The sequence below is a fragment of the Leiobunum rupestre genome, chromosome 1 (genome assembly GCF_980474605.1).
Source record: "Leiobunum rupestre chromosome 1, qqLeiRupe1.1.hap1, whole genome shotgun sequence".
Lineage (NCBI taxonomy): Eukaryota > Metazoa > Arthropoda > Arachnida > Opiliones > Sclerosomatidae > Leiobunum > Leiobunum rupestre.
In genome coordinates this window covers 93,007,959-93,028,423 of record NC_143384.1, presented here as the reverse complement: position 1 = coordinate 93,028,423, position 20,465 = coordinate 93,007,959, and the positions used below count along the sequence as shown (strand labels likewise).

At 37.0% G+C, this 20,465-nt stretch overlaps 1 protein-coding gene across 1 annotated transcript; it reads left to right on the top strand.

Annotated features, from left to right (window-relative positions):
• The first annotated feature begins 6,969 nt into the window (after positions 1–6,969).
• On the top strand, positions 6,970–19,792 carry LOC149968954 (lipase member J-like). Its single transcript, XM_090169629.1, has 9 exons — positions 6,970–7,179; positions 7,297–7,477; positions 7,973–8,087; positions 8,169–8,325; positions 9,046–9,138; positions 9,678–9,836; positions 10,577–10,648; positions 13,914–13,982; positions 19,547–19,792. Exons 1-9 carry the CDS (start codon positions 6,970–6,972, stop codon positions 19,790–19,792), a joined length of 1,302 nt encoding a protein of 433 aa, XP_090025755.1.
• Positions 19,793–20,465: the final 673 nt, after the last annotated feature.

The following is a 20,465-nucleotide window of genomic DNA, read 5'->3' as shown; positions in this document are numbered from 1 at the left end:
GAGCGAGACAAGAATTAAACCGTGCGAACGTTTATTTCACTGCCAAGTTATGTTGACTCTGATTATTGAAACTCGTTTACTATGCTTTTAAGGTAAAAGAGTAAATCTAAACAGAGTAGATAATATATTTCGATCTAAACAATATATGCTCCTATAAATAAAATAAACAAGCCAGGCCACGCTCTTCGAGAACGAAAGAAAACTTTAAAGTCGGGAGGTTGAAATGGTCCCGTGATTAGGTAATGCTGCCATCTACATCGTTTTTAGAAACTAATTCTTGATATTTATGCTTGCCTTTCGTACGCTACGTTGTAAATTTTATGATTTGTTCACTCTTTATACATTCTTAAGAAAACGCTTTATCTTATATTGACCTTTTTCTTTAATTAACTTGGTAAATTATTTAACTGATATTGTATCATTAGAATCGTTACAGCTAAGCTTAGAAAACTTGTCTCTTCTAATATTAGCCATTCTCTTTGAAATGTTTTATGGTTGTACAAAGGATTTTAACTCAGTAAAACACTTAGGACGCGCAAGGTCTAGCATATTACTTCAGAGCACATCACTTGTCGATAAATAAGTCCAGTTTATGACGTTTATGGGAATATAATTACAGATTTGCCCGTTATTTGATTTCACTACTTTTATGGCCTAAAGTAATATAGGACGTGACGTTTTTGTTTAAAAGGACCTTGCAATATTTAACCGAATGGTTTTTGGGTGGATATAATATTTACGATTCCCTTAATCCTCGCCGAATCGTGTTGAAATTTGAAACTTTTATGACTAAATTTGAAATTCTCAAACTAGCCTATAAATTAAAAGGAAGTCGTATTTTTATTCCTCACGACTTCACTCCTAAGCAGGAAAAAGCTCGCTTTCACTTCAGAAACTTTATTAAATCAGAAGCGAGCGGTAACGCGAACTTTGTTTCTAATTTTGTTGTTCAAATAGGCTTAGAAAAGTTTGTGTACGATGAAAATTTGGATAAAGTTATTAAACTATAATTGAAATTTGTAAATATTCCCTAAATTGTTTTTTTGTGAACCTCATATATTGTAATATAAGCTGAATTAGCTTCTACCGACATATTCCCCGATATTTTAGCTCTAACCAAAAGTAACATAAGACCTAAAAGTGTGTCAGAACGGTATAGTTGTCAATGAGAGTTTGTCACAAAGTAAACAAGTTCGCCGAGAAGGCGATAATATTATTTCATTGCCCGGCTCTCAATCGAACTGTTATATATCAAGCAGAGATCGGCAATCTAATATACAAAAGAGAGCCCCAGCCTAACCTAGGGCATTGGCGATCTTTGAAGCCCAGAGCCCCCCGACCTATGATATCAAGTTTAACAGTGTTAAAGTGGTTTCTTTAAAATTTAATTTAACAACACTCTCTAGTACAAACGTTTTTACTATAGAGTGTTTTTAAATTAGAGCCCGTGACCTTCTTTGCCACATATGTGAGGCAATGAAATAAAAAGGGAAACGAAGGGGGGTCGGAAAATACGTCATCAAAATCGAGGTACTCCAGCGCCGCCGAGTGAGGCGTTTTAGAACGTATGTCTATGGGTGAGTAAATCGAAGAGAGAAAATCGCGCCAGAATATAGACTAAATATAATGTTGCTAGTACTATTCCAACAAGTAGGTTATGTAGTCTATAGTGTGACTAGGTCTCACTAGAAATTATAATAGGCGCGAAGATACAGCTGACACACTTTTGGGTGTTACTCTACTTTTGCTCTAACCGAAACATGGTTTAGAAGTAATCTATACTATCATTTACCCAACTACGTATTCTGCGGAATTGGAGAACGAAAGGGCGGTGGAGTCGGTTTTTATTATAAACATTCTTTAAGAATAGACCATAAGCTAAATCTCTTCAATGAAGACATCGAATCCTGTTCCATAAAATTAACCGATCTTGATTACTATATTTCCGTTATATACCGTCCTCATAAAAGTAATTTCACAAATCGGATTTCCAGTTTGTCTTCCGTAGATCTATGGGTACTACCAATGCCTTGCGCTCGGTCTACCATAAAATCATTACTTTCTTAGATAACAGTGACTCGACTTGAGGAAAGCTTTTGACTCAGTGTCTCATAGAATACTTCTTGGGGAATTATATAGAATTGCAATTAGAGGTAAGAATCACGATTGGTTGTCATGTTACCTCTCTGGTCGTTCGTGCGTAACTAGGGTCCATGGAATTGACTCACTCCCTAGCTTGCTAACCTCGGGCGTGCCCCAGGGATCGATCCTCTCTCCCTTATTGCTTAATTTATTTCTTGATGATATCATTTATAAAATTGACAATTTATAAAATTGACAATTTAGAAAATTGACAATTTAGAAAATTGACAATTTAGAAAATTGACAATTTAGAAAATTGACAATTTAGAAAATTGACAATTTATAAAATTGACAATTTATAAAATTGACAATTTAGAAAATTGACATTTTAGAAAATTGAAATTTTAAAAAATTGACCATTTAGAAAATTGACCATTTAGAAAATTGATAATTTAGAAAATTACTACACATTAAATAACTGACTAAATTGCCGTGAATCAGCTTAAGGCACAATTGTTTTGTTTTTGGGAATAGCGTATTTTGGCATTCACAACTGGTAGTTGATGGACGTTTACCATAAAATTTGAAATCTGGGCATTTCAACATATGCCTACTTCGATGAAACGTAAAAACAGGTCAAATGTACATTGATTTCTTATCGGGTGAGCGCTGCATTACCACTGTCCAAAAATAAACAAAGTTCACGGTTATATTTATGAGATAAATGTAGTCAACGGTTTGGCGACACCAGCGAAGTTGTGGATAAACCGGCGGTAGTAACCGGCCAAACCCAGGAACCGTTGCACCTGTTTGACCGTCTTCGGAGGGGTGAATTTAGCTACGGCTTCCAGGTTACGAGGATCTGGTGAAATGCCTTGGCCGTCAACGACGTGTCCCAGATAACGAATGCGTGGTTTGGCAAATTAACATTTGCTCGGCTTGATTTTTAGTTTGGGCGTGCGGAGACAAGTTAAGACTTGGTCAATGTGGTGGAGGTGCGAATTGAACGAGTGGGAAAATATGACAATGTCATCTAGGTATGCCATGGTGATCTTCCACATCAAATGGCCCATCAGAGTACGATACATTAGCCGTTGAAAAGTAGCTGGTGCGTTGCAGAGGCCCATGCCCATTACGGTGAATTCGTAATGACCATCGGGGGTCACAAATGCGGTCTTCTCCCTAGCGGATTCTTCCAACTCCACCTGGAAGTAGCAAGAGGCTAAATCCAACGTTGTGAAAAGTGTGGATCCTGCTAGGCGATCCAAGGTGTCATCGATTCGGGGTAGGGGATGAACATCTTTTTTAGTCACGGCGTTCAGTTTGCCCCAATCAACACAAAACCGCCAGGTGCCGTCACGTTTTTTAATGAGGATAACGGGTGCAGCCCAAGGACTGCATGATTCTTGAATGGTCCCCTGCGCCAATAGCTTGTCGACTTTGGCCTTGGGAGCTCCCCGTTCCCTGAGTGACTTCCGGTATGGATGTGAGCGTACCGGGGCCGAGTCGCTGGTATCAATTTGATGTTTGATTAGCGAGGTTCGCCCAAGATCACCTTCATATCGGGAAAAAAACGTCTGCATGGCGGGACAACAGGCTTTGTAATTGTCCTCGTTGGGCGGTCGAGAGCTGCCCTCTAATGTCCAGGTCGGTGGGAAGATGTGGGGTTGGGTGATGGGCTTGTGTGTCGAGGAAGTTGATGTCTGTGACGTCGTGGGCACGTGCAAGTGTGGCGCCTCTTGGTAGGATAACTGGTCAATCGTGTGGATTAGCTACTCTGATGAATGCGTGGCCGTTATGAAATGTGGTGACTGTTTTGCATACCAGTATGCCAAAACGTTGTGTTGTTGTGGACAACGGTTCAACCATAAGGGAACCGGAAATTTGAGAGGGAGATACATCTAAGGCGATTTCTGATGATGCTGGGATCGTGACGTCAGAGGTGTTCCGCACGAGATGCGAGTGGTCAAAGAGCGAAACCGGAAGTGGAAAGCAATTATCTCCAATGGAGATTGAACGGGTTTTGAAACAGAGCTCAACCTCGTGATCGTTGCAAAACTCCAGACCGAGCAGAAGCTCGTACTCGAAGTTATCAATGATAAGAGCGTCGATGCTGTAACTGTCCTGGCCGATCTGTAGCACCATGGTAATAGCTCCGGTAGGTGAAATGAGACACCCGTCGGTGACCCGTAAGTGAATCGTACCGGCGGAATGAATTGGCAGGTGAAGAGATTTAACGAGCTCGTGGTTGATGATATTTTTCGTGCTGCCCGAGTCAAGGATGAGGTTGACTGATTGGTTGAGGATGATGGCAGGCAATGAGACCAATTTATGAGATGGACTTAGGAGGAGGGGATAAGAAGGTTGGGACGGAGGAGTTCCTCTGTCTACCACCGTCGATTGTCGTTTCCCGACCTGGATTGGGTGTGGGCGTTCGGGTGAGGAGACGGACTTCGCCCGCGGCGCCAGTTGAATGAGGAACGATTCTGGGCGAATGGTGATGGACTTCTATTGCGAGAGTTATAGGCCGTTGGTTGGCTGTACGACGGTCTTCCTCTGTACGGTGAATTCGTACGGTCGCTGGAGCTGTAGCGGTCATCCTGTGATTGAGCAGTCTCGCGGCAATAAGAAGCGTAGTGATCCTTACGACCACATTTGTAACAGGATACTGCGATGAGACTGGGGTCCAGACGGCGGGATGCCGTCCGGAAATTCTCCATCTCAAAGCGATGGTCCTTGATATCCCGGCGGAGTGAGTCGACTCCGCCATCGGCAGTGTTCTGATATAATGGCGGGGCAACCGTCTGTGGTGGGGAAACAGGGTTTCTTGCTGCGAGCACGGTCAGTAGCTCCAAGATTTTTCCCTCGGTGGTACTAGAGGTAGGTGGTGAGTAAGTCGGAGCAGACGGAGTGATGAGCCGTAATTTGTTCAAAAAGTCCTAGGGCGTTGTGGGGCACATCAGAATCAGTTTTTCTCGAATTTCGGGCAGGAGGCCTCGGATTAGAAAATTAATTTTTTCAGAATCCGTCATGGCCGGGTTGGCTAGAGAACACAGGGTCATAGTGTCTCTATAATATTTGACGGGATCAGTTCCAGGGAGTTGTTGATGAGCCAGCAGCTCGTTGAAGATAACCTGTGAGGAGCGTTCGAATTCAGTTCTCTTTTCCATTGGTCCCAAGTAGTATGTGATTTGGCTGTAGTAATTCGAACCTGAGTAGTATAAAAGTGCTTTACCGTGAAAAGCTGACGAGAGTAAGTAAATGCGGTCGACATCCATTTTTCCCGCGGTTCTCTGCTCGAAGAGGGTGATGTAGTCGTTTACGTCCTGTGTATCCGGATCAAATTTCGGCGTGTCATGCGAGAAGTTTACGGCACGGAGTGCGGCCGCAACCGCGTTGGCAATTTCGTTAGCAGGGGCCATGGTTGGGACAGCAGCGGTTGGCGTCTTGATTTTTGGTTTTCGAGTTGGCGGAACTAACCCGTCGAATTCTGGCGCTAAGTTGAGCGTTCGGCGGGATTGACGGGGTTCGTTAGTATAAAGATCTGGTATGATGGATAATGTCGGTGAATTCGCGACGCTGTAGACTTCGGTGGCCGACGATGAAGCGGGCGAGTATGAGGACGGTCGAGGAACGTAGCTCATAGGCTAGTAACGTGGCGGTACGATCAGTTGCCCGGCGCCTCCACCAGTTGTCAGCGTAAGAAATACCAGTGATATGATACGAAAAGAGTTGTTGTTTTTTAAACTATGTAAGTGACAACTCCCCAGGGCTAGCTTTTCAGCTAAATGCTTCCCAGGTCGTTTTGTCCTTAGTAGGCTTAGCTTTTCAGCTTTAATGTTCCCACTAACAATTTTAAGAACTCCGAAGAAAAACTCTCCCCTTCTGACGCGAGCGCGATCTTTTATACCCATTGACCGGAAATGATAGGGGGAACGCGGGACCGCTTCGTTGTGGCCGCGGGAAGCCGAGCTTCTTGTTTTCTTCTCCTTATTGTGATGGACCTGGCTGTCTGTCCCTTTCGTTAGTCCTGACAATATTTATGAGATAAATGTATATTTATTTTCATTGCGTCGGAAAAACGGTTTTTCCGACACAATGAAAATAAATATACATTTACCCATTTATAGAAGATTCTTTTTTCAACCAAGGAATACTTCTGTGACTAAAATTTAACATATTGCCTCGAGCAGGAATCGAGCCCACAACTTTTAATGTTTATCAAAAATTTCCAATTTTCAAATTTCCAATTTTGAAAATTTCCAATTTTGAAAATTTCCAATTTTGAAAATTACCAACTTTGGCATTAAAGAGAAATCAAAAATGTAGATAATAATGAAGCATACATTTAAAATAACGCAGTTCTTGACTGAACAAAAAACTTACATCTTTTTTAAATATATTAGTAGCGTAGGTAAATAGGTGCCATCCCAGTGCTACCCTTCCATGCCTAAAAACACTTAATATCTAAGCCTTGTAAAACGTACGATATAGTAGACGATATTCTCATTTCGTTAGCTCACGTTAGATGGCGGTATCGAGAATATTCTCTCCTTTTGAGGGGGGTGGAATTATCAACGAGAAAGTAACTTACCCCCCACGCTTTTGTAAATCATTTGCGTTTCCAGAATTTCAGGCTCTGTAGTAACTTCTCCTAATCTAATTCTGTCATGTGGCATGTATTTACGATTCATCGAAGTAGGCTGAGGTTGAAATGCACAGGTTTCGTAATTTATGGTATACGTCCATCAACCGCCAATTGTGAAAAGGTCTTCTACATTGAGCGCCTAAATACGCTTGTCCCAAAAACAAAAAAAATGGGCCGTTAGCTGATTCACTGTAATTTAGTCATTGATTTAGTGTGAAGTGGGTCCTAGTTTTTCCGAAATGGCTAATACAAAAGTGTCCAATGGTTGTCTGCTGTCGCTTTTCCTTCTTCAAAAAGAGATATATGGTCCCGTCTCGAGTAACGTTGATACTGTTCCGAATATTTTAAAATTTGTTGTTGGCTCAACCGACGTCGTTGTAAAGAATGTGTTAACCCTCAATCCCAATTTGAAGACCAATTTCTTTGACCCGGATTTAACCAAAAACACGGTGAGAGTAATCGTTCCTGTAACTGCGAATTAAAACTGTCCCTTATCTTGGACAAATAGGCGAGCATTTCACGGCTAAGATGTTCCTTTTAATCCATTGAACGCTTTTCCACGCTAGAGTCAACTGATTACGGATCTCGGCTACCCCGTGGAAGAGCATAAAGTGAACACGAGCGACGGCTACATTCTGGGACTGTTTCGAATCCCGAAACGAAATAAACCACCGGTGCTCCTGCTCCCCGGATTGTTCCAGTCCTCCTCAAACTTTGTTTTGAACTACTTCGCCTTCCAGAATTTAGGTATCTTTATACTGACGGTAATAGAGTAATACGGATACTGATTTGGTTTCGATGTTAAGAGGCATCCAGCCATCTGTTCTCTGAGTGCGCGACTTTCTAAGCGCGTAAAAGTCTCAAAAGTAAAAAGGAGAAAACAGTGTCGGTTATGGTAAAATCATTTTCCTAAAAAATTACTCCTTCAATAATTTATTTGGACAAAATATTAATTAATGTAAAACGCCTTTTTACTATTCTCTATAAACTTGTATAAATTCTTTGTAACAGGACCATTTTAATGCATTGCTATTGTTAAATTGGTTGTCTTACTCTCGGAACTCTGCTAACCATTCGTTCTGATGCTCTTAAATTACCGATGATAATTTATCACATTTTCCCCTCAGCCAATACAGTGTATTGGGGTCCACCATATTTATAGGCCCCCACCGTAATTGGCTTAATATAAGAAGGGGAATATTCCCAATATTTCTAGCAATACCATTATTTTAATCTTCGCAGCTCTTGATCTATCAGATGAAGGATACGATGTCTTTTTGGGCAATTTCAGAGGGACAATTTACTCTCTCGGGCACGTCTCGCTGAAAACCAATGACCCAAAATTTTGGGAATTCAGGTATTCCTCAAAACGGTTTTTAATACACGTAGTAACTTAATTATTAGCTCATTCCTAATTTTAATTATATAAATCCATAAGCTGGGACGAAATGGGTCTGATGGATTTACCCGCCATGATCGATTTTGTCTTGTCCACTACTGGTCAACAGCAATTGTACTACGTCGGTCATTCCATGGGAACAACCAGCTTGTTTGCCCTTCTGTCGACTACCACACCGATCAATTACAATGACAAAGTAAGTTCACATTTTTGTCTATGAAACCTAAGTATACAGGGAGTTTCAATAGGTTATGCAAAAATTTTAAGGAGTTGAAGGGGGTGAGTTGAGAAGTATGCGTGTTTCTTCCCATTTTTCTACGATGAGTCAAAAGATCGTCAGAGAGCTTCAAATGGTGGCCTACTAGCCCGTGGAAGTAGGCTGCAACAAGCGCAAACCAAGCAGCAGGGAAATATAATATTGTATATTATTTGATTAAATCATATTCATATTTATAGATTATTATATATTCCATATTTTAATTTAGGTCCTAGCTCAAGGATAGTTTTACCTTTTTGATATTTGCTTTAATACGTTATAGCTCATTTTATTTTGAATGTTAAGTTCTCAAAACTATTTTCAGTACTAGCGAAAAGTGTATTTTATCTATAAAAATTGGTGTTATTAGTATTATTATTAATTTATAAAAACCAATATTATTAAATTAAAAAAAACTAGAAATGAAACTCCAGTGATCTCGTTTAACGTTCACTAGCATGTCCTGAATATGACGTTGTCTTAGAGTTATGACAACATGACCATTGTAAAGCGAATAGAACGTTGACATTCAAGCTTCTACAACGCTTTGCTGAACGTCTCTGTTCTATGAGTTCACATTTTAGTTCATTTCTTTATTAAGCGCTCTCCAGTTGGTGTCAGAAATGACATTTGCGACGTACTAATTATTTGACGTTTTAGATCAAAATGGCGGCGTGTATGTCTCCAGTTGCTAAATTAACACACGCCACAGCTCCGATCGTTCAGCTGTACCAATTTGCGGACCTCATTACGGTAATTTCAAGTTTTTTCTTGTTGAGTTTCAAGACCATCAGAAATATGAATAATGACGCGCAATTCTGCTCAGTCAGGCCTCTTATGGGCTAGATTATTGAGCCTGCACAATCAACTAATTTATTATTCAAAATATAATTTTTGAATTTGATCAGTTAACTGGCCCTAATTTTACCTTAAAAATATTTGACGAAACTATTCAACATTTTAAATACTCGATTTGTTTGCCAGGGGCAGCTCAATCTAATGATAAATAAGACACCCTCATATGAATAAATCATGATTAGATTAGATTAAAATTCAATCGGTAGCTTTGGCTGTATAAAGATTAAAAATGGTTAAATTATGATAAATTGTTTAATCATGTTTCTTAGGACATCCTGTAACAAATTGATCTGCTCCTCGTTTGGTTCTCGCCTTGCCATGGCAACGACTATTTGATATTCAATTCGATCCCCTAAAAATGATTTTTCACACCTCTATACCTCAGACATCATTAGTTTTAATAAATTAATTGGAAAATCTCAAATATCGGACAGGTTCTGACCGTCTTAACTGGAACCAAAGGCTATTTTCCGTCCACCAATGCTTTGACTAATTTACTTACCGACGTAGTATGCGGTAATGGGGCGACTGATGTACTTTGCCTAATCGTCGTCGGAATCCTTGATGGTTTCGAATCCGAACATTTGAATCGGGTAAGAACAGTACTAGAGGAAATAAATATATGCTCCTGCCTTTTCGCAAGCCATCTTATAAACGAAATCGGCGCTCCTCTCTTTTCAAGCCCATTTGAGAAACGAAGTATCCGCTCCTCTCTTTTCAAGCCTATTTAAGCCACTTTGAGAAACGAAATAAGCGCTCCTCTCATTTCAAGCCGATTTGGAAAACGAGATATTCGCTCCTCTCTTTTCGCGTTCATTTGAGAAACGGAATATGCTCTCGTCTCTTTTCGCCCCTATTTGAAAAACTAAATAAGCGCTTATCTTTTTTTCACGGCCATTTGAAAAACTTAATATGCGCCCGTCTCTTTTCGCGCCCATTTGATAAACGAATCCAGCACTCCTCTCATATAGCGCCCATGTGAGAAAAAAATCGGTACTAGTTTCCTTTCGTACCTATTAAAGAAATGAAAAACTAAATCGGCCCTTTCGTTTGGCATTTACGTTTATTTAAGAAACAAAGTCAGCACTTATGTCTTTTCGCGCCCATTTAAGAAACGAAATTGGCTCTCTTATCTGTTCGTGTTCATTTGATAAACTAAATTGGCACTCCCCTTGTTTCGCGTTCATTTGAGAAACGACATCGGCACTCCTCTATTTTCGCGCTTATCTGTGAAACGAAATAACTCATCTTTTTTCGCGTTCCTTTGAGAAACAGAGAAGGAAAGACAAGTTTTATTGCAGACCTACATTGTACTAAAGCTTTATTGTTTCAGACTAGGCTTCCTGTATACGCGAGTCACGCAGTCGAGGGCACATCGTCTTACAGCATCGTCCATTATGGACAGGTATTTGCCATTTTACGAATAAAAATTTCTTCATCTATGTGTATCAAGTAGACAAGTAAACTTTAGAAGTTAAATTCCCTTCAGGCTTATTTCTAAAGTGAAAATATTAGGCTATTAAAGAATATCAATAAAATATACACAGAACATTAAAATAATTAAATAAATAAAAAAAATTAAACGAGTAAAATCCAAAAACCAATTTCAATAAATTAAACTAACAATTAGAATTAAGTCAATTAGAAAACCAAAACTCCAAAACCAAAAAGCGAAGTTGCGGAATTAAGTACGGTGTGGAAATTTTTTCCAGGCGCGAGCACTTCTGAAGAAAATCGTTTTTCAATGTCATGCAACTATTTAATTTCGAATGGAACGTAGAGTGCGTAAGGCTCATGTGATCACCTAGAATAACTTTCCCGATGGAAGAGATGACTTCTTAAGCCAGCTGCACCCATGAGACGCGAAGCGAGCAACGCGACGCAAAAATACAAAAATTCCTTAATTCACATACGCTTTGTTGCTCGTGAGCGAACTTGCTTTTTGAAACGATGCATTCGTGCGTGCTTAAAATTCACTGGCGAACTATGCATCCGGTTTTATACAGTACGGTCCAGAGGCAGATATGTTCTTCACACCGAGTTCGCCCCTCGCTATAAACGCCGTGGCAAATTGTGGGTACCTGCTACGGAAGCTGATCACAACCAGTTAAGTGGTCTCCAGTGTGAATTTCAGTGAGGAAGCGCTGGCCATTTATAGTTTAACCCATGTCAAGAAATGTATTCCTGCTCGTCGGATAAGTCAACGTTTACTCAAGAATTAGGCGAAACACAGTATCGCGATACCAGGACACAGGTTTGAGCGGTCAATATTTAAGTTGAAGTCTCCATTAATGAAAACACATCTCGCGTAACAATCCCAGAAGGTCACTCAGTTAAAAAAATCGCCTCTATGGCAACACTATCCTCAACCGGAAAGGGCTATACGGAGTAGCGTGAAGGACTCCTCCTCCACGTGTAATACGATCTTTACGAAAGGTAACGTCGTCTTGAGGGTATTATTTCCGAGTCCAGTACAGATATGTCCAGTCACGTCTCAGTGGGACCAGAAACATCATACTGCTCTGAAATTGTGAGTTAAAAAATTGTGGATTTTGTTAGGCAGGCTGCGAACGTTTGAGAGAACATATGTAGCATTTCTGGAACGTATACGCTTGTAATCGATGGTGATTGTTTCGATTTCTAAATGAACAGTCGCCAACTGTGAAAAACGAATCCTTGACTCTTACGAAAAACACATGATCACATTTTGGACATTGGATCAAGATTCGATCAAACCATATCCAGAAAAGATAAAATGTTTTTGGATCAAATAATCTGGATCAAAATTCGATTAAATCATATCCAGAAAGGATCAATAATTTTGGTTCAAATAACCGTGATCAACATTGGATCTAGTCCGAGGGGTTGGTCACTCGGCGAACTCGGTGTACACTGTCGTACCTCTGACTGTGCTAATAAAAGTTCGTGAACTCTTTAAAATCCCTACCTTTAACAGTACTAAGTACGCGAACTCAGTGTACAGGTCATCCGAGAGTGACTTACCCCTCGATCCAGTCATATCCAGAAGTAATCATATAATTTTGGATCATATAATCTTGTTATATCCAGAAAGGATAAAAAAGTTTTCGATCCAATAAATCAAGATTGGATAAAACGTACACATCAAAGAAAACCTATACCAATTTTCTTACATTATTTTTAATTATAAATATACTTTTTTTATTTATTATTTATTATTAAAAATTATTATAATAAATAATGTTATATGTGAGAATGGACCCTCTTGTACATAATATACTATGAAATAAACGTAACCCACTATTGTACAATAATTGTTTTTATTTATTTAAAAATACTACAGCCGTTTCAGCGCCAAAACTAGCGCCGTCGTCAGGCAATGTTACAATAATGACCTCGAGTCTGTTGAGGGCAACAGCACGATAAAATACAGTGTAAATTTACACAGTTTCATTTACACTGTATTTTATCGTGCTGTTGCCCTCAACAGACTCGAGGTCATTATTGTAACATTGCCTGACGACGGCGCTAGTTTTGGCGCCGAAACGGCTGTAGTATTTTTAAATAAAAAAAATTATTGTACAATAGTGGGTTACGTTTATTTCATAATAATAAATAATGTTATTTATAATTATTATTATTAATTATTATTACTGAATTACGAACTTTATGTAATTAAATCTTAATTAACACTCAAATTTTAATGATTTTTGAATCCAACCTGACGTTGCTCAGTATTAAAATAAAGCAATTATAATCCTAGGCTTCAATAAACGTACTTTTGTTCTTCTTAACTTTTTATTAGAGTTTTCATCTTTTGTCCTTGTAGCATCAAAATATAATCAAAACTTTACCGACATTTTAACCTACAACAATTCGCATTAAAACCCTAAAACAATCTCTTAAAATATATTAAAAAATAAGCTTAAAATTCGTGATGATTAAAATTATTGCTATTGGTTAAAAGAAACCACGTAATCCTCCCACTATTTCTTTATTTTTGTTGTAACCTTTTTTGTTAATTCTTGGGGCTCTTGAAAAACCAGAACTAATTTACAAATCCCAAAATTTTGCAGGTAACTTAAAAAAATGAAGATTTTATGGAATTAAGAATATTGCTTTACTTTGGCTTGTTTCATATAATTTCAACAAAATTATCGAAATTGGATCAAAATTTGATCAAATTAGTGGAATTTCAATAGTAAATCTTACACTTAATCTTAATAATTTAGATTCTAATTAACTTCACTAGAATCTTTTTTAATAGCTTGTTTCTGTAAACCATTTGCGTTACAAAGCTTAACGTGCGAATCAGATACAAATTGTTCGAAACTTAAAAATTGGAAAACGAAGACATCGCTTTGCTTTCTTTAATATATCCACCCTTCTACTTTATCAATGCCAACGCCTACTTAGTTGTAATTTTATTAATAGCTCAACCGGTTGCGCCTTTACATTAACTATTTTTACAATGTATTTCACGCTATTCCTAGTTGTTAGTAAACCGGAATTTATCCCTTCGTTTACACTATTTCAGATCTTACTTTTATTTAATACTGTATTCAAATGGCATATACACTGCATCAGAATTGGATCAAAACTTGTCCAAGCGATTAATTGAGCCCCGTTTGATATTGTATAGTATGCTATTTATGTTTGTTAATTTAATATCTAACGTTTTGGCTTTTTAGATTATTTCCGCAGATAGGTTTCAAAGGTACGATTTTGGCAGAGAGGACAACTTAGTGAAATACGGAATGGTAAATAAATATCATTATCAAAGAGCCGACTGAACGTAGCAACGCTTCCGAGGTTCATTTTGAAAGCGATTGCTTTATCGGGTCTAAGATTCGGTTAAGGTTTAGCTTGGGTGAAGATATAGGTTTGGGTGACGTTGAGTTAGGTTAAGGCTAAGTTAGGTTTAATGTATCGATTGTCTTCTGCTGGAAAAAGTTATTTTGGATTGCTTGAGATGATTTTAGAGCCGCTGGTACGTTTGGTCACACTATGAAATTGTGTGTTACAGTGAAACTGTATCATTACCCTACGGGCCCTTTTTTAAAAGCGATGGGTGGAGTGATGTGTCATTTAAATGCTAGTCAGCTGACGGGAATAGACGACTGTTCCTAGCGGCTCTCGCCAACGGTTCTATGAGAAGACAGGGAACGGCCGTTTTAGGCCTTGTCTCGAGTTAAGTGGTCAGATAGCCGAATTAGTGATCAACTACACGAAATTCATGTACACAGTTTTACATTATCCAACAACTTCAGCGATGAAACCAATCGGAGTTTCTTTAATTAATTGTCTAAATGGTTTTTTGGCTGAGTCTATGTCAGCCATTATTGCCTGTAGCAGTGGCTACGGCTGGGACAAGCGCGTATTCTTTTAATAGTCAATTCGAAATAAAGTCAAACGGAACAGACTACTAGTTACGAAATCGTCATTTGAAATTTTTCTTATGGCGTCGTCTATTTTACAGTCTGAACCTCCGGAGTACGAGATTGGTAAAATAACGGCAACATAAAATAAGAAAAGGTCTACGTAAAATAACACGCGAAAACGACAAATTCTAAGGGTCCACCCTGTTCAAAACTTCAATAAATAAAATAAAAATATTTAAAAAAAAACTAAAAAAAATAGTAAATTTTACAATTTTTGATTACTTTGGACAAATAGGGGGGGGGGGGATAAAAACCATTTTGGGTGAACTCGAGCTAATTTGAATAAATATTTACGTCGAAATTTTAGGTATAATACAAAATATTTGTAAAACTTATGCCGTGATAACTGCCATTTATTTTCTAAGATAAATCTTAAAATTTCTACATTACATTATCTCAACGATTTCGATAGAAAAATGACGCCATTTTATAATATACATCATGGTGCAATAAGTTAGGTAATTTTAATCCGATTAACCTGAGATTTTATACGTTACATTATCTGCCCGAATGAATACGTACTATAGAGTTTCATAGAAATCCGACACCATTTTGCAAAATGGCGGATATCAAAAAATTTCATCGTGCGATAAGTTCCGTAAATATTCGTCGATTAATCAGAAAATTTTCTACGTTTCATTATCTGCCCGAGTTAATTAGACCTTTGGGTTTTCCAATAATAATCCGACGCCATTTTGAAATATGGTGGGTATAAATGAAACTAATAATGCGATAACTGCCGAATTAATTTGTCGATTTACGTGAAATTTTCTACATTACATTATCTGACCGAATAAATAAGCCCCTTACACTGTGATAGAAATCTGACGCCATTTTCCAAAATGGCAGATATCATAATGTGATAACTGCCGAAATTATTTGTCCAATTACTTGAAATTTTCTACTTTACATTATCTGTTAAAGATAATAAATCCTAATAATTTTAATAAAATTCGAGGCCATGTTGCAAAATGGCGGATGTCAAAATATCTCACGGTCATATAAATTCCGTAATTATTCGACGATAAATCTGAAATTTTCTGTTTCATTAAATGATCGAAAAATTTTGTATTTTCTATTTTGAAAGAATTTACGTGAAATTTTCTACATTACATTATCTGACCGAATAAATAAGCCCCTTACACTGTGATAGAAATCTGACGCCATTTTCCAAAATGGCAGATATCATAATGTGATAATTGCCGAAATTATTTGTCCATTAATTTGAAATCTGTCGTTTGCAAAATAGCGTATAACAATGTATCTCTTGGTGCGATAAATTTCGTATTGTTATTAGACAATTATCGGAAAATATATTTAAAATGGGTACATATCGGCAAATTCAAATAATATTGGTTAAGTTCCTATATCATTGGGTTAACTGAAATAATTAAGGTTAATTTCACATTAAATTAGGAAAGGAACACATTTAGGTAAATTCATATAATTTGGGTAAATTGAAATAACATTAAATTAGTTCAAATTAAATTGACGACATTCATATAAATTGGGAGAAATTCAAACTATATTTGGTGTTTTAAATAATATTAGGCAAATTCAAATAATTTTGTTTACATTGGAACATTTTTGAGTTAAGTTCAATAATATTTGGTTAATTGAAATAAAAGTGGGCTAATTTAAATAATATTGTTAATATTTTCTAGTAATACTAGCTGGGGTACCCAGTATTATCCGGATTAATAGCAAACATGTTATAGCTCCAATTATCAACTTACTTTTATTTTTGTTTCTATACTCATTCAAAGTTACTGTCCCGAGATCAAACTTTTGTGATTTGTTAAATATTATTTCTATTTACCCATTTTATATAATATAAAATTTCAATTAACCAAATATTATTGGAATTTACTCAAAATTGATCGAGTCATCGAATGTAAACAAAATTGTTTGAATTTGCCTAAAAGTATTTGAATTTACTCAATATTATTCAAATACACAAAATATCATTTGAATTTCTCCCAATTTAGGCCTATATCAATGTCTACAATGCCAATTGAACTAATTTAATAATATTTAAATTTACCCAAATTATGCCTAAATGATGAATTCAACCATAATTATTTCAATTAATCTAATGATATAAAAGAACTTACCCAATATTATATGATTTTACCGATATGTATTAAATTTTATCCATTTTATATGAAATTTCCTTCAATTTTTTTATAACAATAACAATACGGAATTTATCGCACCAAGAGATACATTGATGTGCGTTATTTTGTAAAACGGCGTATTTCTTTCAAAAGAAATAGGACTGATTTACTCGGTCAGAAAAAGAAACGTAGAAAATTTCAGAATAGTTGACGAATAATTACGGAACTTCTCGGAAAAGCGCCATTTTGCAAAATGGCTTCGGAATTCTTTCAAAAGAGAAAATACTTATTTTTTCGATCATTTAATGAAACAGAAAATTTCAGATTTATCGTCGAATAATTACGGAATTTATATGACCGTGAGATATTTTGACATCCGCCATTTTGCAACATGGCCTCGAATTTTATTAAAATTATTAGGATTTATTATCTTTAACAGATAATGTAAAGTAGAAAATTTCAAGTAATTGGACAAATAATTTCGGCAGTTATCACATTATGATATCTGCCATTTTGGAAAATGGCGTCGGATTTCTATCACAGTGTAAGGGGCTTATTTATTCGGTCAGATAATGTAATGTAGAAAATTTCACGTAAATCGACAAATTATTTCGGCAGTTATCGCATTATTAGTTTCATTTATACCCACCATATTTCAAAATGGCGTCGGATTATTATTGGAAAACCCAAAGGTCTAATTAACTCGGGCAGATAATGCAACGTAGAAACTTTTCTGATTAATCGACGGATATTTACGGAACTTATCGCACGATGAGTTTTTTTGATATCCGCCATTTTGCAAAATGGTGTCCGATTTCTATGAAACTCTATAGTACGAATTCATTCAGGCAGATAATGTAACGTATAAAATCTCAGGTTAATCGGATTAAAATTACCTAACTTATTGCACCATGATGTATATTATAAAATGGCGTCATTTTTCTATCGAAATCGTTGAGATAATGTAATGTAGAAATTTTAAGATTTATCTTAGAAAATAAATGGCAGTTATCACGGCATAAGTTTTACAAATATTTTGTATTATACCTAAAATTTCGACGTATTTATTCAAATTAGCTCGAGTTCACCCAAAATGGTATTTATTTATCCAAAGTAATCAAAAATTGTAAAATTTACTAGTTTATTTTATTTTTTTTAAATATTTTTATTTTATTTATTGAAGTTTTGAACAGGGTGGACCCTTAGAATTTGTCGTTTTCGCATGTTATTTTACGTAGATTTTTTTATTTTATGTTGTCAAAAAAATTTTTGGTGGCCATGGCGAAACGGGCGCCCAGCGTAGCGTTTCCCTTTAACGGGTTTCATGTTACATCTAGGTCTAACAATTCCCCAACTTTGAAGAAAATCGGTGAGAACCACCTCGGGTCGTCTCCTTGTTAGAAAACAGAGAACGGCAGTTTTACGTTTATTCCCATTCGACCGAAATCCCATTCGACCGAATCCCATTCGACCGAAATAATTTTAAAATTTAGCCCAATTGGCGGGGTGATTTGGTATTTTGTTTATAAGGTATTTACTATCGAAGATCCATGTTTAGGTTAGGTTAGGTTAGGTTAGAAGAAACCACCTATGGACTGTGAGAAGGATGAGAAAATACGCGAAAAAGTAGATTAGTCCATAATTAAAAGGGAAAATATAGCTAAATCCTAAACAAATTTGAAGAAAATTAAAAACTTACTAATAACTCGTACCGATAGGTCTTCGAGCAACGCGAAACTGGGATCAAATAGATCTTCGAGTAATAAACTAAAGTAAAAATAAATAAAATAGCCAGAAATTCCAACGGTAGACCGGTTTCGTTCTATTTGGAACTGATCAGTACCGTGCGGGAAATCTGGCTGGCGACTATCAAATCAAAAAGAAAAACTAAGCCTAAACATTAAAAATTTCAAAACGCGTTGCGTATAGCAACGGAAAGCCGAAAAGGGGGGAGTGTGGTGGAGAATAGTATATACGATAAGTTAAGTTAGAAGAAACCACCTATCGAACGAAACCGGTCTACCGTTGGAATTTCTGGCTATTTTATTTATTTTTACTTTAGTTTATTACTCGAAGATCTATTTGATCCCAGTTTCGCGTTGCTCGAAGACCTATCGGTACGAGTTATTAGTAAGTTTTTAATTTTCTTCAAATTTGTGTAGGATTTAGCTATATTATCCCTTTTAATTATGGACTAATCTACTTTTTCGCGTATTTTATCATCCTAGGTTAGGTTAGGTTAGGTTAGGTTAGAGTTGGTTAAGTTTACTATTTCAGTTTTGGTTCAGTTACTTTTCTTGACTAGGTGAAGATAATTATTATTGATGTATTAATACCCTCCTTTATTAGCTATCCGCTCCATTGCAAACGACTTCAGTAACTAAATTGAAAACATAGCAAAAGCCAATTTATATAGTAGCGTTCGGTCGAATGGGACACATAAAAACCGCACGTTTCGGCGGAATTCGGTCGAATGGGACAGCTCAAAAACCGCCTTCGGTCGAATGGGACTAAAGCCAGTTTTAGGCCTTGTCTCGAGTTAAGTGAATTCATGTACACAGTTTTACATTATCCAACAACTTCACTGATGAATCAAATTGGGGTTTCTTAAATTAATTGTCTAAATGGTTTTTTTGTGGCAGCGGCTACGGCTGGGACAAGCGCGTATTCTTTTAATAGTAAATTCAAAATAAAGTCAAACGGAACAGGCTACTAGTTACGAAATCGTTATTGGAAATTTTTCTTTTAACGTCGTCTATTTTACAGTCTGAACCTCCGGAGTACGAGATTGGGAAAATAACGGCGCCTTTGGCCTTCTACAGCAGTAAGGGCGACGCCTTGGCGAATGAACGAGATATTGACTTTTTGCGTCAACAGCTGAGACCGGGAGTTCTGGTGCGGGATTTCATCGTTGAAGCCGAAGATTATTCACATATCGATTTCATAGTGGCTGTAGATGCTTACAAATACGTGTACAAATACGTTGTCCAACTATTGAACGAAAATACATGATAAATTTTAGAGGATCATAAATCGCAACGCTAGTTTCTCTACTACTAATCAGCTTGGCCATTGCCATTATTAATGTATATCGTTGTAAATTCCAATTATTCCAGATCAATGCTAATAAATTTTGGTAAATCTTCAAATAAATTGCCGTCAAAATTAAAAGTACTATAAAGTACTAGCACTCCTTTGCTTGGTCCCTAGCCGCTATTTTGGGTGCGTTTGTTTGTCTATGGATAAAATAAAAAAAATTCAAACTTTTAGGAGACATAGAACGTGCAGGAGGTCACTTGACAATTTTATATCTCTAATGGTTCTCGAGATGCATTTTAAATGACCTTGAAGACATGGTTCAAGGTCAAGGAAATTTCCGTTTTCAAGTGACCTCCTGCAAGTTTTATGTGTCCCGATAATTTCAAATTCCTAGCTTAAACAAATTTTATTGGCCTTGTATAGTTTTTTGGGTAACACCCTGTATATCTTATCAATGAAGAGTTATTCTATGGTGATATCTCTCGGAGTAAAATTAAGCGCTACAAAGTGATATTGACGCACTCGACTTTTGGGTGTCTTCCAATTACATGAGTTTTAATCCAACTAAATCTATGGTTTTACACACTCTTAAAAAAAAGGCAGTTAAAGTACTTCTTTAAGGGGGTTTTTTCTTGTCCCAAATATC

Excerpts from the sequence above, each read along its gene's own strand:
- LOC149968954 (XM_090169629.1), top strand. The coding sequence starts at position 6,970 with ATGGCTAATACAAAAGTGTCCAATGGTTGTCTGCTGTCGCTTTTCCTT. Across the intron at positions 9,139-9,677 it reads AATTTGCGGACCTCATTACG|GTTCTGACCGTCTTAACTGG; the intron begins GTAATTTCAAGT and ends AATATCGGACAG. Across the intron at positions 13,983-19,546 it reads ACTTAGTGAAATACGGAATG|TCTGAACCTCCGGAGTACGA; the intron begins GTAAATAAATAT and ends TCTATTTTACAG.